The sequence below is a fragment of the Muscardinus avellanarius genome, assembly GCF_963383645.1.
Source record: "Muscardinus avellanarius genome assembly, chromosome: 12".
Taxonomy (NCBI): Eukaryota; Metazoa; Chordata; class Mammalia; order Rodentia; family Gliridae; genus Muscardinus; species Muscardinus avellanarius.
Genome location: NC_137798.1, coordinates 15,703,655 through 15,722,904, shown reverse-complemented (window position 1 = coordinate 15,722,904; position 19,250 = coordinate 15,703,655). Strand labels below are relative to the sequence as shown.

At 36.1% G+C, this 19,250-nt stretch overlaps 1 protein-coding gene across 1 annotated transcript in view; it reads left to right on the top strand.

Moving 5' to 3' along the window:
* Positions 1-19,250, top strand: part of UNC13C (unc-13 homolog C) — a gene marked incomplete at both ends in the record, with an annotated part of 469,864 nt that overhangs the window by 258,674 nt on the left and 191,940 nt on the right. The window contains one exon of the mRNA XM_080707444.1: positions 18,781-18,866. Coding sequence (XP_080563570.1) covers positions 18,781-18,866 — 86 coding nt within the window. The remainder of the gene's footprint in view (positions 1-18,780; positions 18,867-19,250) is intronic.

Here is a 19,250-nt window from a genome sequence, read left to right as displayed (position 1 = left end):
TGGTCTATAGTACTCTCTAGAGGTCCTACTAGGGTTCTGAGCCCTGGGAACTGTGAGTCTTTTTGCCTGATGGGCCCTGGAGGCTGTCTGCTAATCTGTACTTTTGCTAGGTCTGACATCAGGTTCCACCCCCATCTTCACTAGGGTGAACCACAAAGTCTCAGACCCTGTGAGACCACTGCTGGCTGCTCGAGTCTCAGTGTCCCTGCTGGTTGGTTTCCCAAGGGGAAGGCTGGTTCACTTGCAGTGTGGTTGAATGCTGCTCTTGAACTTCGGAGGGTGTGGTGCGCTCCACTGTCATTGAAGGCAGGCAGAGTACTTTTCAGCCCTCGGCTCTGCTTTCTAACTTTTATTTTTATGCCACCTTGCAATTATCAGTGTTCTGTTCAAATTTATGCTGGCATTTTTCTTTTGTCACCACAGTACAGATCGAGTGTCAGGAAAACAGATATGGGCTGCATCCCTCGGTCCCTATCTTCCCGGGATTCTAACTTTTATAATTTTATATTTTTCATAGATGTTTGGCCCTTCTCACTACTATGCAATACCATTGAAATTTTGAAACAGTTCACCCATTTCTATAAAAAAAATATGGTATTATATTGAATAAAATTTTTTTAAAAAATTGGAAACATGAAGATATTGAATCTGAAGATCTATGTAATATATATCTTTATTTATTAAAATCTACTTTAAAATCTAACAGGAATATTTGTAATTTTGCACATCATTTGTCAAAATTTTTGAAGTTCTTAACATTTTATTGTTATTATTATTTTATTTCAACTTTGCATTGTTGGTAATTATTATCTAGTCTTCTCAGCCTCTCAGAATTTTCTTCTGTTTTTTATATTCCTTAGGTTTATTTAAACAAATGATCTTCTCTACAATGAAGATAGCTTCACTCATTTGTTTGTAATCTCAATGTCTTTCATTATTTCCAGTATGTTGACTAAATCTAGTAAGAGCAGTTATCTTTATTTCTAAGCATATGGAGAAAATATAACATCTTTCACCATTAAATATCATGTTAAATGAGGGAATTTTTTTTGGTACTGGGAGTGGATTTCAGGGGCATTCTACTTCCAAGCTACACCCCTTAGCCCTGTCTTTTATTCTTTATTTTTAAACAGGGTCTTACTGAGTTTCAGAGGGCCTCACTAAGTAACTGAGTCTGTCCACAAACTGCTATCCTCCTCTCTCAGCCTCCCAAGTACTGAGATTATAAGCATGCACCACCATGCCCAGCTAACTGGGGAATATGTATAGGTAATTCTTTATCAAATTGATTGAATTTTATTTCCATTATTCTGAGAGTTTTCTTATAGATTAATATATTTTATTTGAATAATTTTGCTAAGAATTTTTGACTTTGTATTTATGAACATATTGGTATATAATTATTTTCTTTTTATATGTTTTTATTATTTATTTATTTATTATTTGGCCTTGCTAGGGATCAGAACCAGGGCCTTGCACAAGCTACGCAAGTGTTCTTCCACTGAATTAAATCCCAATCTATATTGTAATCCTTTGGGTTTTTATTATAATGTGTTTGCATGATTTTTATACCATTTTTATAACATAAGTTGGGAAATTTTTTCTTCATTTTGATTTTCTGGATTTTGTAAAATTGGAATTCTTTTAAAGTCATCTATGGCTACAGTTTTGTTTGTAGAAATATTTTAAGCTAAATTTTCATTTATTTCTTACATATGGGGCTATTTAGTTTATTTATTTCTTCTTCATTAAGTGTTTATGGTTTGTATCTTTAAAGAATCTTTTTTATCTAATCTGTGTGGTTAAATTTTCTACCATATAATTACTCATGCCATTCATTTCTTAATGTCTATAAAATCTGAAGTGACTTCTTCTGTCTCTATGTTGATATTTGTACCTTCTTGTCTTAGTCCATTGGTTAGATATTTATAAATTTTAGTGATACTTTAAAAATAGCTTTATCTAAATTTCTGCATTGTTTTTCTTTACAATTAATTTTTTCTTTATCATTGTATTTGCTGGTATAGATAACTATCATGTGGCTATTACAGTGATTCAGTGAGAAAATATAAAAGCCATCTATAAGATGATGGAATGGAGCTCCAGGGTCAAGTGTGGTAACTGTTAAGATAACTGCTATTTTTGCCTAACTATGCTGGGCAGAGAGTTAAGTAAGAAGGTAGAAACAATGGAAGTACTTTCATTTAAAGGGGTTATGTTTTGGACCTGGATTGTCTTCCAGAGGCACAGGCTGTGGCGAAGACTTGGTTTCCAATGCAGCAGTGCTCAGTAGTGAGCCTTCTGAAAGGGACCGGATCATGAGGCTCTGACCTGATCAGTGGATCAAACCATCCCGGGATTCATAGACAAATGGACTCCAGGATGGTGGTGGATCTATACATGATGCAACATGGTTCAAGGAGCAGGTCCCAGGGGGTGTACCCTGGAAGGGTTTTTCTTGTCCCCGGCCCCTTCCATTCTTTCTTTCCAAGCTGCCATAAACTGAGTAACAATTCTCTAGCAGGCTCTTCTACCATGATGTTCTGTCTTGTCTGAGACCAAAGCAGGGGAGCAGTAGCGCCTAGATTGAAACCATGATCCAAAGTAAATGTTTCTTCCTCTACATTGTTTTTCTCAGGTATTAGTCACAGCAACAAAAAGCTGACTAGCATGTAGGAGTGATATTATTTTAAGTAATAAAATCAAGGAAAAAGTATCAAATTAAGTAAATACACAGTGACTCATATTTGGTTATATAGAGATTTGGTTACCGGGGTGACTTCCAAGTGATCTATGCAGAAGACAGTTGCATATTTAGATATGAGCATCCTTTAGATTGGCACCAATTAAGTGCATAATGCAAGGGAGGTTTGTTATATAGAACTAAAGGTAAGAAATTTTATTTCTCCTTATATGTTCATAAAATTTTACTTCACTTAAGCTATTATGATCTTATTTTACTTTTTCATAATGTTTATCAAAGTATAAGCAGAAGCATCTTTTACCCATTCTGTTATACTGTTATTTCATATGTATTACATTATCTGTAGTTTCTTTTAGCTTCCTCTAAAAGTACACATACAGTGAAAATGCAACTTATTTTTGCTCTGCATTAAGAATACATATCAAAAGAAAGAATTTTTGGCTATTCCAATTAAATTGCAGTTTCAGGAAAAAATATTAGCTCATATTGTCATTCAGCAATATCTCTTACTATTTTGTGTGTGTGTGTATGTGTGTGTGTGCGTGCGTGTGTGTGTGTGTGTGTGTGTGTGTGTGTGTGTGTGTGTGGTACTGGGGTTACTGGGAGCCCTTCTACCTCTGAGCTATGTTTCCAGACCTATTTTTTATATTTTTATTTGGAAACAAGATCTCTTAAGCCAGCAAGACTGGCTTCGAACCTGCGCCATCCTCCTGTCTCCGCCTCCCAAGCGCGGGGATTACAAGCGTGCCCACCACACCTGGCCTATCTCTTACTATTTTTAAATTAAATATAAAATATCTTGATTTTACAAATATAACCTAAATGACAGTCCACTCTAGTTTCTTGATATAGAGAGCGATTAAATTAATGAGTGTTTCAAAATTGTTCTCATACAGAGGATGTTGTTTTATGCATCTTAATTTTTATAACTCCTCAGCTATGTACTATTTATATTCAGTGCCATTTCTACATGTAAGATTTGGATCATTTTGCACTTCTAATTTATTTGCAAATATAAAATCTAATGCTTTTATTTTCTCAAGAATATGGAATTAACCAAAACATTATTCTTAATTTATATATCTTAAAAGATAATATATTTTATTTGCCATGGAGAAGAAGATTCTATTTAAGCTATTCTGATCAGGAATATGCATCTTTTTTTCCTATTCAAGAAATAATGTTGCTTAAAGTATTAAAGCTGTTGGTTTCTTTGTTTGCTCTATGACTTCCCTAAATTGTTTTTATATTTTTAAAAATATTATATAAATGTTCACTATTCTAAAACTTTCAGAAAACTATACAATACAGAACTGTATATCCATAACTAAAACAAACAGTTATCAGATTCTGTCATATATAGTATTGAGTTTCTATCCTTCTTGGCAAATTTTCTTAAATCTCACAGTCTATATCATTCTTTCAACATTTTTTACACTTTAATATTCATTTTAAGGATGTATTTTTTGTATACTGTAATATAAAAGCACAACTAATAACAATAAAGTAATCCCTTGGTATTTTGCAATCACTGCTCCATAGTCAAATGCCTGAGTCTCCTCCAAATGTATTTTTACGTTTGCTTGGTTTCAGTCAAGATCCTAATAAGATCCACATATTCCATATGCTTATTGTGGGTCAAAGTTTCTTTGTTCTGGTTCAGCCTCCGTTTTTCTTTTACCCGAACCATTGACTTCTTAAAGAAGCATGTTCCTTGTTCTTTAGAACATATCACTCTCTGGATTATTCTTTTTACTTCCTTATTTAACTTGTCTTTCCATATCCAGGACTTTGCATAGCTGAACGTTAGCTTTAGATGATAACTTTGGCTCCCTGGCGCATGCTCGCGCTCTTGCTCTACTCTGTTTCTCTCTCTTTCCCTCCTCATCGTCCTCTCCTTTCTCCCTACCTTTCTCCCCTCCTCCCTCCTTCTTTATAAACATGTCACCAGGGGCGCTGTGTACTTTACACAACACATCAGGTACTGCAGTGAGTCTGGAGTCTGGTTGTTCTTCTGTACTGATGCTAAGACTGATCAGCGCTGACACCTCATCGCCATTTCAGGGTTATCCATCACCCTTTCCTCTAAGGTTTTTATTTATGGTTATTTCAGAATCTTTTGTTTGGAACTGAAAAATAATGCTTTTATGAAGTTCTCATTCCTTTAACTTTTAAGCTAGAATTATTTGTAAAGAAGATTTTTGCTTCATCAACTAGGTCTAGCTATATTGATACATGGTGAGTGTAGAGAAAATATCTTTTTCTTTTTACCTAAAGCTTTTTACTCCATTCTTTCCTCTTTCATTTACTTTTGTTAGTTTTCACTAGTAGTCCCATTTTATTTTAATAAATGTCTACCAAACACTCAATATTTCCTAGTCATTGTACAAAGCTGGGGTAACAAAAATTTAACTGAGAAAAAAGATACATATGATTTTAAGCATGGGTCTGACACTGGTTAATCACTGTACCAGCCACATGTCACAGGCAATTCTGGGATTAAACCCCTGCTGCTATGGATTTAGTTTGGCAATCTTATGAGAAAAACTTTGCACAGTAAGAAAAAATAGATTCATAGGCTACAGATGTGGCTCAATGGTAAAGGACTTGCCTAGTATGTGTGAGGCCCTGGGTTTGGTCCCTAGCACTCAAAAATATGGAGAGAAGGAAGGAAGGAAGGAAGGAAGGAAGGAAGGAAGGAAGGAAGGGAGGAAGGAAGGAAGGAAGGGAGGGAGAGAGAGAGAAAGGAAGGGAGAAAGGAAGGGAGGGAATGAGGGAGGAAGGGGGGGAGGGAAGGAAGGAAGGGAGGGAGGCAGAAACGAAGGGAGAAAGGGAGGGAGGGAGGGAAGGAAGGAAGGGAGGAAGGAAAGAAGGAAGGGAGGGAGGAAGGAAGGGAGGGAGGGAGGGAAGGGAGGAAGGAAGGGAGGGAATGAGGGAAGGAGGGAGGGAAGGAAGGAAGGGAGGAAGGAAGGAAGGAAGGAAAAAAGGAAGGGAAGGAGGGAAGGAGGCAAAGGAGGGATGGAAAACTAGATTCATTCTCTGTACCTCAAATCAGAAATGTGGAAAATGGGATAGTTGGTAGGAAATGTAGACATTGAATGATTACAAGCTTGAAGGTGACTGTAGTAATTTATCCAGGAATATAAATAAACCACAGTAAAGTATAAACAAAAGTCAAGAGAAAACAGAGCTGGAGGAGAAGATAGTTGACCATGCAGGAACAGAAATGTGCTTGGAAGGAAAAGCAGAAGAGACGGTGGCGGAGTCCTGGTGCTGGTGGATTCCCAGAGTGAAGCAGCAGCCACTTTGCTCACCTCCAGCACTGCCTTTAAGTGTGGAGGTGCTATTTACCTCAAGTACCCTGAGCATCGCCCCACTGGCTGTTGCTCCTCCTGTTTTACCATGTTCAGTCTTTCTTGGGTTCTACTACAATGTGGAAAGGCAGTTTAGTCTTGCTTTACTCTGACCAAAGTATCCTTACAAAAATAACCTTTTAATTATTTGTAGTTGAGTCATTGATTCTTATGGCCAAAGTAACATGGTCACCTCACTGTGATATTTGAAATGACACATATATTCCAAAATAGCCATAGTTAGGTTGCTGTGCTAAGCAATATATGAATTTCAGTTCTCAGGATCTAAGCTAATAGTTCATTTCTTACAAGCAATCAATTCTACAGACCTAGGGTTCACAGTGGGGGGGGAGGCAGGGTAGCCATAAAATTCAAGCATTTGTGATTAAGAGTTACCTGACACTAACTCTAAAAGAAGAGAAAATAAGTAATAATGAATGTTTTTACTCATGTTAATTATAGACATTTTGAATTTTAAAATAAATAATTTCTCTGCAAAATACACTATATGGAAAGAATATAATATTTTTCTAAGTCCACAACAGTGCTATTATACAAATCCTTACTAAGAATTATACTAATTCAGCTGGGCATGGTGGTGCACTTCCATAATCCCTGTACTTGGAAAGGTGACATAAGAGGACCGCAGGTTTGAGGCCAGCTTCAGCAATTTAGAAATGCCCTCACTCAACAGTGTTAAATCTATCCCATTTATTAATCATTGTTTTAATTTCCTGAGCTGTGGAAGTCTTAGCGAGGAAGTTTCTACCTGTATTTATAATTTGCAGTGTTGGACTGATACACTCCTCTAGTAATTTCAAAGTCTCTGGACTAATTTTTAGATTTTTTACACATCTCAAATTGACTCTTGTGTAGGGTGAGAAGTAGAGATTCAAGTTTATTTTTTCTACATATGGATAACAATTTCTCTCAACATTATTTATTGAAAAGTCTGTCTTTTCTTCAACATATGTGTTTGGTACCTTTGTTGAAAATGAATTGGTTTTAAGTGTGTGGATTTGTTTCTGTATCTTCTATTCTATTCCATTGGTCTATGTATCTTTTTTGGGCCAATACCATGCTATATTTTATTACCATAGTTTTGTAGTATGATTTGAAGTCATGAATTGTGATGCCTCCTGCATAGCTCTTATCGCTGAGAATTGATTTGACTATTCTGGGTCTTTTGTTTCTCCATATAAAATTTAAGACTGATTTTTCCAGCTCTGTAAAGAATGACATTGGTGTTTTGATAGGGATTGCATTGACTCTATAGATAACTTTTGGTAGAAAGACCTTATTAATAATATTTCTTCTGCTTATGAAAAAGTAAGAAAGATTTTTCTATGTTCTAAGAACTTTATTTCTCTAGTGTTTTATCATTTTTATTGAAGAGGTCTTTGACCTTCTTGGTTAGATTCATTCCTAGGTATTTTATTGTGTTTGTGGATTTCATGAATGGAATTGTTTTCTAGATTTTTTTTTCTCAGTGAATTCATGATTGACATATAAAAAAGCTACTGATTATTTTTAGATTGATTTTGTACTCCACTACTTTTCATGAAAAAATGTTCAATCAGGGAGATGCAAATCAAAACTACATTGATATTTCATATACACTCAATCAGAATGGCAGTCATCAAAAAGTCAACAACAAATGCTGGCGAGGATGTGGGGAAACAGGAACTCTTGTACACTGCTGGTGGGATTGCAGATTAGTGCAGCCTCTTTGAAGATCAGCCTCTTTGGAGGTTCCTCGGTGTAAAATTGAAATTGAGTTGGGGGGGTCACAAGGTAGGCAAAATTCAACAAAGGAATGTGAGACCAGGCACTTTTAATCGGTGCCCCTGGACGAGGTCTGCCAACCAATACTGGGGGCCTATGGGTCAGCAGAGTCATGCTGGAGAAAGTGAGGGTATTTAAGGAGCTGGGGCCTTGGGGTGGGGGCTAGGGAGGTAGGAGAATGCCAGTCTTCTCACAACATCTGGAGTCTGTCCAGTCTCTGTTTCTGGCTTCTGGGTTTCCACCTCCTGTCCCAGCTGCAGGGTCCCTTGAGGAGAGGGGGAGGGCTCCTGACCATAAAACTCAGAAAATGGATCTACCATATGATCTGGCTATACTACTCCTGGGTAGATCCAGGAAGGTGTTCTAGGGGAAGAGGGACAATTAATGAAGGAATTACTTCCACTGACATTGGGTACGTATGTGAGAATGTCAATTTTCATCTCAATACCCTGCATGGGGAGACAAAAGCATACAAATTTCTATTTGCATGTAGATCACTATGAACTGCCTTATGATGTCAGAATATAATGCACCAATAAAAGTAGAAAATAAATAAAAACAAAACACCACTACAGTAAGTATTCAATTAGATGAGTCCACATCCCAATGCGCAAGTTGATTTTTAGTCTTTTTTTTTTTTTTTTTTTTTTTTTTTTTTGGTACAGGGATTTGACCCAGGGGCATTCCACTTGCAAGGTATACCTCCAGCCATTTTTACTTTTTGTTTCAAAACAAGATCTGGTTAGATGCTGAGGAGCCTCCCAGGGACTGGGATTATAAGCATGCACCACCATGCCTGGCTGATTTTCAGCCTAAATGTAATGTTAGGGGATGTTTTAGTTTGTATTTAATACAGCTATAATTTTGTGTGGGTGGTGCTGGAGGTTGAGCCCAGGGGCATTCTACCTCTAAGCTACACTCCCCGAACAATTTTTTCTTTTTATTTTGAAACAGGGTCTCACTAAGTTGCAAAAGGCCTCACTAAGTAGCTGAGGCTGGCCTCAAACCCAGATCCTCCTGTCTCAGCCTCCCAAGAACTGGGATTACAAGCATGCACCACCATGCCCGGTTTATACAGCTATAATTTTTAAGACTAGGTTGAAATTTATTAGTAGAGTCATTCTCAATAAAATTTATCCTTCTGGGCTATTTTCTCTGTTCATGATAATGGCAGATAGTACACTAATATCTGTCAAGTGCAGAATGTTCTACCAGAGCTTTTTAAAATGTTAAAAGAGCACAGCAAACTAAATGCCGTTTGGAGTCTAGCTATGATCATAGTTACAACTGCATACCCCACAGGCATGAATACAAAACTATTACTTATTGATTTGTAACAATGAGCACACTCCTTCAAGGACCAACTTTGCATATCAAAATAATACTTCACGTTTAATAAATTCTAATTTTATCTATTGTGGCTAATGAATCAAAATTCTCAAATCTGGCAGTGGTAGATTAGATGTTCTTTATTTTGCTAAGATATTTGCAAGATAATAAATTGATTTATTAAATTATTGTGTCTCCTAAGATTAAAGGTGTGAAACGTTGATGTTTTGTATTAATTTGTATTTCATTTGCTACAAATGAAAAACAGATGATATCCTCATGATGGTAGAATGGTATTTATTTCATTAAACCTCCTTTTTACAAATATTGATTAAGTTAAACTGTGACTGTATTGAAAAATTAAGAGGTAGGATTTACATATGAAAATTTATCTTGTATATAAAAAAGAATTAAAAATTCTGATTAGTAATATCACTCTAAGGGGGTTCAAGGATCTTTCCCGAGAGGCAGAAGGAACCTCTACCCAGACCTTCCAGAGTTTGGACATGTTAGAGAAAAGAATTTTTAGCATGTGTCAGATTTCAGCAAAGCAGAAATCCCTTTATTACAAAGCAAAAGGTAAGGATATGCAGTCGTATCGTGAAGTCTCTAGAGTGAGAAGCACTTGTAAGTAAATTGAGTAAGGTCACTAATAATACAGAAGGAAATTTTTATGAAAAAATTTGCAGTAACTTAATGGATTCATTAAGAATTTGGGAGAGACAGGCCTGGGGAAAACTGGCTTGGGGAGAAAATTTATAAGGAATTTTAGCACAAGGCTATTAGATTAAAGTTGTAGTCTCCTTTTGATCTCTCTCTATATATAGTTTCTTTTTATCAAAAAAGATCAATTTAAATGTATATATAATGGTGAGATGGGTGTAGTAGTGCATGCCTATAATCTCAGTGCTTGGGAAGCTGAGACAGGAGGATCACAGGTTCAAGGTCAACCTCAGCTACAAAGTAAATTTCTCAGCAACTTAGTGAGACCCTATTTCAAATTTTAAAAAAAAGATAGGACTGGGGATGTAACCTGGAGGTAGAATATCCTTGGAGTTAATCCCTAGTACCCTTCCCCCCCAAAAGAAAAATATATATAGAACTTTAAGTATGCATAACAATCCCTATGAAATGTGATTAGAAGATGGTTTTAGGGAGTCAATACCTCTTTCAGTGCTACTTCTATTAGAGTGTTTTTTTTTCTAATTGGCATAGGAAATATTAGAGTGTTAGTTGGCATTTCTGAAGTTATAAAACCAGTTTACTCTTGAGTACATAAAATGTGCTTTTCCACAATGAAGTCTATTGCTATTAATTCTATTAATGCCATTTTTGTTCTACAGATTAAAATCTAGCAAATAAAAATATGAACTTGCATTCATTTTCTGTGATAATTATTTTCTCATTACAAATCAATGGAATCAAAAAAATGTTTTCCTTTCCATCTCGTTTATTGTTAAAATTTTATTAACAATAGCAGCAAGCATTTATTGTGTGTTCACTGTGGGCTAGTGGCTTAAAAAATATTTATGTATAAAATATTTAATTCTCACAAGAACCCTAGAAAAACTCCCACATCACACAATGATTGTCATTTGCATTTGACAGATGAGACACTTGAGGTTTAAAGAAACTAATAACTGTTCTTCTGGGTAAAGTAGTTAAGTAGCAGAGGGGAGGTCAAATCTCTGTCTTTTAATTTGCATCGAGGTTTGGCATAGGATTTTACTGATGAAGTTTGAAAAATAAACCTCTAGCAAAATTGTAAATGGTGTAGACTTCATAGCCATACAAGAGAAAAGTCAGAAATAATCAACTGGAATATAATGGAAAAAAAAAAAACCTGCTCTTAAAAGCACGATTCGGTACTGGGAATGTAAAATATGTTCAGCATATAGAGTTTGGTGGCAAACTAAGCTTATATGTTTACAAATTCCCATTGATTTTATTTCAAAATAATTTTTTTAAAAATTAGCTTCAAGCCAGGCGTGGTGGCGCACGCTTGTAATCCCCGCGCTTGGGAGGCGGAGACAGGAGGATCGCGCAGGTTCGAAGCCAGCCGCGCGAGCTGGCTTAGAAGACCCTGTTTCCAAATAAAAATATAAAAATAGGTCTGGGAGTGTAGCCCGGAGGTAGAAGGGCTTCCAGGAACCCCAGTACCACCAAAAAAAAAAAAAAAATTAGCTTCAAAGGACTGTATGAAGTAGAAATAAAAGTTCTAATGTTTATGTATTATTTGGTCAAGGAAAAATATAAAAAGTCGATGTAGCACTTTTCCAACCTATGTCTAACAAATGTTCAGCAGTTCATGTGCTTCCTTCCATCTTTAATTTTTCTGTGCATATAAGCATAGAAATTCGCTCAACAGTGTGTATTTTATGTTGTTTTTATGTAATATAGGACCGCATATAAAGTAATATAAGATTTGCTTTGTTCGTCCAACAATGCCTCACGGGTATCTTTCCATGTCAATTCACACAGCTCTACTTTTCTGTTTTAGTAGCTCATACTATTCTGTGGTATCATATGACATTAGGGAGGCGGAGCTAATAGGGAGAACTCCACACAGAGCAGCACAAGTAGGTGGGGTAAGACAGGCATTGTTGGCTTAGAAACCAGAGGCCTGTGGAGAACTCTTAGATAACTAGAAGTCAGGTTTATAAAAACCCTGAATATTCACCAATTTCTTTATGGCTTCTGGTCTAAGTAACAATGGTTTATTATTATTTGAACTGAAATTTCTGAGTATTTGAGCCTCTGAGGCTTGTGTGCTTTTCTTTATTTTTCTTTTAAAATTGCTCATTCATCTCATTGGCCACTTTCTCTAACATTCATCTTTTTTCTACAGATTTGTTGCAGTTCTTTTAATGCTAATAATGTCATTCCTTTACCTTTCATATAAGGTGCAAATATTTTTCTAGTATGCTGCTTATTTATTTATTTATTTATTTATTATTTATTATTGGTGCACTGTATTCATACATCTTAACGGGATGCAAGATGGTGAAGACATACATGCACACATCACCCAATTAGCCCTTACCCAGCTCCCACCCCATATATTCCCCCTCCCTCCTGCTCATGTTTGGCTTAGTGATTGACTTTGATGTGTTTGTTAAAGTACATCATGTGCATTAGAGAGTTTCCCTCTTTCCCTCTTCCTCCTCCCATCTCCTCAGTTAGGTCGCCTTATTTGCTCATCTATTGAATCTCCTTTCTCGTCTAAAGTTCCTCCTGTGACCCATTTTCTCCCTAGCTTTTGCACATTTACTTACTTATTTATTTTTGGTGGCACTCGGGATTGAAATCCAGGGACATGCCAACCTCTGAGCTATACCCCCAGCCCTATTTTATTTTATTTTATTTTATTTTATTTTATTTTATTTTATTTTATTTTGAAACAGGCTCTCACTAGGTTGCAGAGGTCCTCATTAAGTTGCTGTGGCTGATCTCAAACCTGCAATCTTCATGTCTCAGACTCCCAACTACTGGGGTTGCAAGTGTGTGCCACCCTCACACCTGGCTCTGTTTTTATTTTAAATGATGGTTTGATGTTTATTTGGGGTTTGCATGTTGGTAATTTAACAGTAGTGATCAGAATTCGTCAGTCACAGTTTACCAAGAATAAAAACCAATCTTAGTTCTTACATAACAAGAAAGCCCTGAAACTAACTTCTTTTTAGATTTTGTGTTATCTGATTGAAGCTTCTAGATTAAAGAAAAAATATGTTAGAAGTCTCTTGGAGAGTCTTTGATTATGGTAATTGCAAACATTTACTGAAGTGCACAGTCTGTCCCTTCCAATAGTTAGTGTTTATCATCCTACTAAAGTCCACCCAAATCTCACCATCTTCAACTAAGTTCTGTGCAGATCACCCCAGCATGCTTTCTGCCTCCTGACCGCTTGGCTTTCCTGTGTTCGGTACTTTATACTTACTGCATATCATGTCCCTTTTGATTGTAAACCCTGTTTCTTTACATCACATCAACTCAACAGCAAGAGGTACTTATTAAAAAATGCACCAGCAAATGACAATAGCAGTAGTTCGCATTATATTATGCCACATTTTATTACTTGGACATTTACAGAATTTCTGACATTTTTTCTAAAATAAAGCATCACAAATTTTAATAAAATTATATGCTTACATAGGCCTCCTTGAATCCAGTTCCCTCTCTTCCTCACTCAATGTAACTATTTACATTGTTCTGATATTTTTTATCCCCATAAATTTCTTTATGCCTTTATGGCATGCACATGTGTCTATTAGAAAAGCATTTTGGAAATGTGCCAACGGCGTTCCTTTGAAACACTGACAAATTTGAAAGCAAAGGCCAAGAATCTGGGAAACTACACAGAAAGCAGGAAGGACCTGAAAAATAAAAACGTTGAATGTAGAAGCAGGAGAATAATGGGAAAACAGAACCTCCAAGGACTTCTGTTAAAAACTCCAAGTAGACAATTGGGGCTGCAAAGGTCTGGATCCAAGGAAAAGTATGAATAAAGTGTCACCCTGCTTTGCATGGTTTCAGTGCGTAACAAGGTTGAGGTTATCTCTCCAACATTAAAACACCTCTGCCAGAAGAAATGAAGAGAAAATTGTCAAATACTTTTTATTGAATTTTTAATTTTTGGTGTAGCTAAAGGATATCTACCAAATCATATTATGTATTAAATACAAATGTTAGGGAGAAATATTTTCAAATACAAATGAAAGGAAGAAAGGCCAAAAATCAATTCTCTAAATATTTTTCTTAATAGAATAGAAAGGGAATTTCTTTTTTTTTTTTTTTTTTTTTTTTTGCGGGTCTGGGGATGGAACCCAGGGGCATTTGACCTTCGGGCTACACCCCCTGCCCTATTTTTTCTTCTTTATTTTGAAACCGGGTCTCACTGAGTTGCAGAGGGCCTCACTAAGTAGCTGAGGCTGTCCGCGAACCGCGATCCTCCAGGTCTCAGCCTCCCGAATGCTGGGATTACAAGCGTGCGCCACCACGCCCGGCGAAAGGGAATTTCTTGTTAAACATAAAGGAGAAAGTACTGAATAATGGACAGAAACTTATGAAATACATGACAAGCACAAGTCCTTTTTCAGACATGCTTTACAAATGTTTTCTTTGATCTGTGGTTTATTTTTATTTTCTCTGCAGTATATTTTGAAAACTAGGTTTTAATTTCTAAAGTCCAATTTATCACTATTTTTATTTTATAGGTTGTACTTTCTGTATCAGATCTAAGTGAACTTTGTCTAATGCAGGGTCTTAAAAACTGTTTTTTCCTTTGCAAGTTTCACAATTTTAGATGTGGCATTTAGATCCATCATCCATCTTTTTTTTTTTTTTTTTTTTTTTTTGCCTGTGGGTATCCAAATGTTCTACCATCACTTATTACAGTGGCTATACTTTCTCTATTGGTTTACAATTGTATCTTGTTAAAAATCAATTGATCTTGTATTTGAAGACTGAATTGATGACTATAGTTTTATAGAAAGCTTAAAAACAGGTGATATAAACTTGTCAGTTTTTTTAACTTTGATATTTTTCTTCTTTTACATTACCATGTCAATCTTACATATTATAAAATTAAATTTCTATTTTTTCTAATTAATTGGTTTTCCTCCAAATGTCACTTTGTCTTTTGCTTTTGTTGCCTTTAATATTCTCTTCTTGGCCTCTACATTGGTCAGTTTGACTATTATGTGGTGTGGCAAACTTTTTTTTCTGATTTTGTCTAAACTGCATTCTATATGTTTCCTGTACCTGGGTGTTGACTTCTATTTCTCTATTTGGAAATTTTATGATATTACCTCTTTGAAATGATTATTGATCCCTTTTACGTCACCTTCTATTTCCTCTTCTATTCCTATTATTTTTAGATTAGCTTTTTGTGTGTGTGTGTGTGTGGTATGGGGATGGAACCCAGGGGCATTCTACTGCCGAGCTACACCCCCAGTCCTATTTTTTATTCTTTATATTGAAATAGGGTCTCACTAAGTTGCAGAGGGACAGACTGAGTAGCTGAGGCTGACCACAAACTGTGATCCTCCTATCTCAGCCTCCCAAATGCTGGGATATTATTAGTGTAAGGTTAGCTCTTTTAATGTTGGCCCATATATCTCTTCAATGTCCTATTCATGTTGTCCAGTGTTTTCTCTAAACTATATACTCTATGTTTATTTTTGGAATGGTCTTCTTCTAAGAGTGAGATTCTGTTTTCCATGTGGTCTAGTCTACTGTTTTTAGTTTGTATTGATGCCTTCACTTCAATGATTACATCTTTCACTTCCTTCAGAGCTTCTTTTTTATTCATGTTGGGGGTGTCAGATTCTTTGTTTATTTGTTTTTCTATTTCTTTCCGGCTCTCTAATTTTTTTGGAAATCCTGTATCATTTTTACTATTAAAATTCCAATTTGTTCTGGAGATCTCTGCAATTTTGTGTTGGTGGATTCTGTTGTTGTGGGGTTATAGGAGCTCATTGCTCCCTTGCTATTCTTCTTTCTCATGATTTCAGTTTTTTTTAAGTTTGTATTTTTATTGCTTCAGATAGCCTTCTCTCACTATGTAGGTGTCAGCTGATATATACAAGGGAAAGTTGTATTATATTCAATGGTGAATGTTGAGTGAGGAGGGAGGTGCTGCAGTGGCAAATGCAAAATATGGTAAAGTGGCAAGTAGAATAGAGTAGAATGAGAGTTTGAGTATAGTAAGGTAATATATGGTAGAGATTAAAGATAGTGAATATACAGGAGGATTTTATTAGCCAGGGTAGAGTATTTAGGTATAGTAATATAATGTGGATTTAATACAAGGCAAAGGAAAGAAAAAGGGATGGAGAAAAGAGAGTAAATATGAAAGAGAGAAGAAGAAAAGAAGCTTGTAAAAGGGGTGGGGAGGAGAGCAAATAAACAAGTACACATGTGGACATACAACACACACACACACACACACACACACACACACACACACACGAAACAACAACAAAACAAACCCCACAAATATATCAATACATAGCAGAATGGCCTCTGTAGTGCTTCTGGGTCTTCAGGAGAATTCTCTTAGCCATTTAAGGTCCACCTCCTATATTAGGTTCTCAAGCATATTCCAAGCACTCTCGTTTGTTCTGTAACCTATATCAATGATGTCAGTTTGTAGCCCCACTTTTCGATCTCCTTCAATGCTTGGGACCCTGGGCTGGTGTCTCTCTCTCTCTGCTGGCACCAAGTGCCACTGGTTGCTCTCCTGCTTCAAGCCTGGGTCTCTGAGCTCTCTATAGGGCCCGTTCCTCAGTCTTTCTCTTTCTGTGCAGGCAGCTGGTATCACCGGGGCAGGATCTGGTGTAAGTATAAGTCTCCACACTTTTCACAGACCCTGAGTCTGCATATCTGACTACCTACATTGGTGGCAGGTGATGCTTGGAACAGACTCAGTGTATACATAGGAGTCTGCATTTTCTGTTGGGTTGGTTTGACTCCCCTCTTCCCCATTACCACAATTGGGTGGTCTGTGGTAATACCTGGAGACTTTACTAGGGTCTTACACCCTGTGGACTATATTTTTCTTTGCCCAATTGGCCCTGGAGGCTTTATGCTAATCCATGCCTCTGCTGTGTCCAACAGCCAACACCAGAGTAACAGCAAAGCCTCAGACCTTGTGAGTCTATCACTTGCTGACTTGCTGTTTGAGTTCCTGTGGCCATGCTTTGTGGTCTCGTGAGAGGATGGCTAGTTCAGTTATGGTGTTTTTGAGCACCACTCTGGATTTCTGGAGCACACAATGAGCTAATGAGCTCGGCCACTGCTGTTGCAGGTTCTGTCTGGGGTTCAGGCTGTATGATCTCTGTGGAGTGGGGGTAAGGATTTGACTGCTTACTGTTCTGATGAGCTGCAGATGCTTGCTTTGAAACAAGTTGTTGGCTTTTTATTTGGGGTCTCTGGAGGCTACAGGGCCACCAGTCCTGGTGAGGTTAGGCAAGATGGTGCTGCAGTAACTGGCCACTAGCTTCCACTAGGTGAAGCAGGCAGCGTACTTTTCTGTACCCTGTTCTGTTTTCTGGCTTTGTATTTATTGCCTTTCAATCTTTTGCTGTTTGTCAAGATGCTATTTTCATTGCAAACAAAAAAAAAGGATTGAATGTCAGTGTGACTGAGTTGAGCTCATTCCCTCAAGCACCATCTTCCCAGAAGTCAAATTTGCTATTTTTGACTGAAGGTTTTTCATATGTTTATAAAGCTATTATTTGTGGTTTTCTTACTGGTGCATTGTAAAGTGAATTAATATGTTCTTATTTTGTTTTGATCAAAAAAATTAAAATAATCTATTTCCAAAAACTCTTGGGTGATTTTGTTCGATACACTCCTTCGTGTTACTCTTGGGTAACATGAGGCTATAACTGTCTTCTCCATTTCTATCTTTTTTAATAAACTCCATTAAATCTTCAAAATACCTCTCATATCACTTATAATTTTGCTGCTATATGTTTATTACATAAAAATTAATATACTACAAAGAGTATGATGATAGTATCGATGTGCAAATAAAAAGGTTTGTTTTAATTAGTGCATCGTAGTCATACATTTTGAGTACAAGATGGTGGAGGCATACATGCACACATCACTCAATTAGTCCTTACTCAAATCCTACCCAATTGACTCATTCTTATGTTTGGCTTAGTGATTGACTTTGATGTTTGTTAATGTAAAATAGTAAATATTTTACTATTAGGAAAATAAATTATTTGCCTAAGTTTACTTTTTATCATAAAATAAAATTCAATTCTGAAAATAAATTTTATATAGCTAGACTTTATTAATTTTGTCATAAGAAAGGTTCTGAATTTAAATTTTTGAAAATGTAAAACTCCATATAAGTTTTAAAATATCAGTTGACATTGTTATTACAAGTTGATAGATGGCAGTGATAAAATATGTCCTTGTTTAATAAGAAGTTGGACTAGCATAGTTCTATGTGTCAGTAGTCTTTTCTTATCTGAGTTCATATTGAGATAATATTTATGTAAGTAGCATTTTCTATCCCATATAGCATTACATTACTTTTTATGTATATAGAAACACATATGTTTGTGCAATATGTGTACAGGTATGAATATGTGTGTGCATATGTGTGTAATGTAATGTGAGGTATAATATTTTTGGTGTTATACAGTATCTGCTATTTGGGTTCATTGGCCTATCCCCAAAATTGAGACATAAGAAGATGGGTTTTTGATAAAACTGACAGAGATATTAAGATTTAGTCATTTATTCCAACACTTATTCACTCATGACAATAAATTTATGGTAAGCCCTAGATACCATTAACTTTGGCAGTGATATAATGAAGTTTATTTTTCCACTAACCAATCATTTTTAGCACCACACTCTGATGTTTAGCGTTATCCTACTTAGGAAAATCAGTTCAAAACAAGTTTATAAATAAACATTTATAAATAAAAGTATTTCTAAGTTAGATAGTAACTATTATATTTTATACTAAATAGTAACCGCTGTGATGTGTGTGTGTGTGTGTGTGTGTGTGTGTGTGTGTGTGTGTGTGTGGTTTTTAGGCACATTCCTCTCTTTGGTACACTAATGAAATGTGTTTGGTTTTAGGTTTCCCCAAGAACTGAATATGGGGAAAATAAGTGCTGAGACTATGTGGACTCTCTTTGCGCTAGACATGAAATATGCATTAGAAGGTAAGTACAAATATCTCTCTATACTTATTAGTAGACATGTTTTAGTCAAATCATGATTTTATGTTCTTGAATTTAAATATAAGGACTTAATTAAAGCACTGATAATTGTGGTCAGCGTTGTTCTAAAACATATTTCTGCAGGGCAGGAAGATAAAGATCTCAAAATATTTAGATGTCCTAAAGAAATAAATACATTTTTATTGGATGTCCAAGTCATGGGAACATAATGAATATTTCTCTGTAGGATGATGATCAGATGCAGGGATGCTTTATGTCAGTTCATTTACAAATGACGACTATATTAGGCAGTGGGTGAATAGTATTAGTTCAGATAGATATTTATCTACATGGACTTGGAAATAGTATCTATGAGTAGACAGGTTA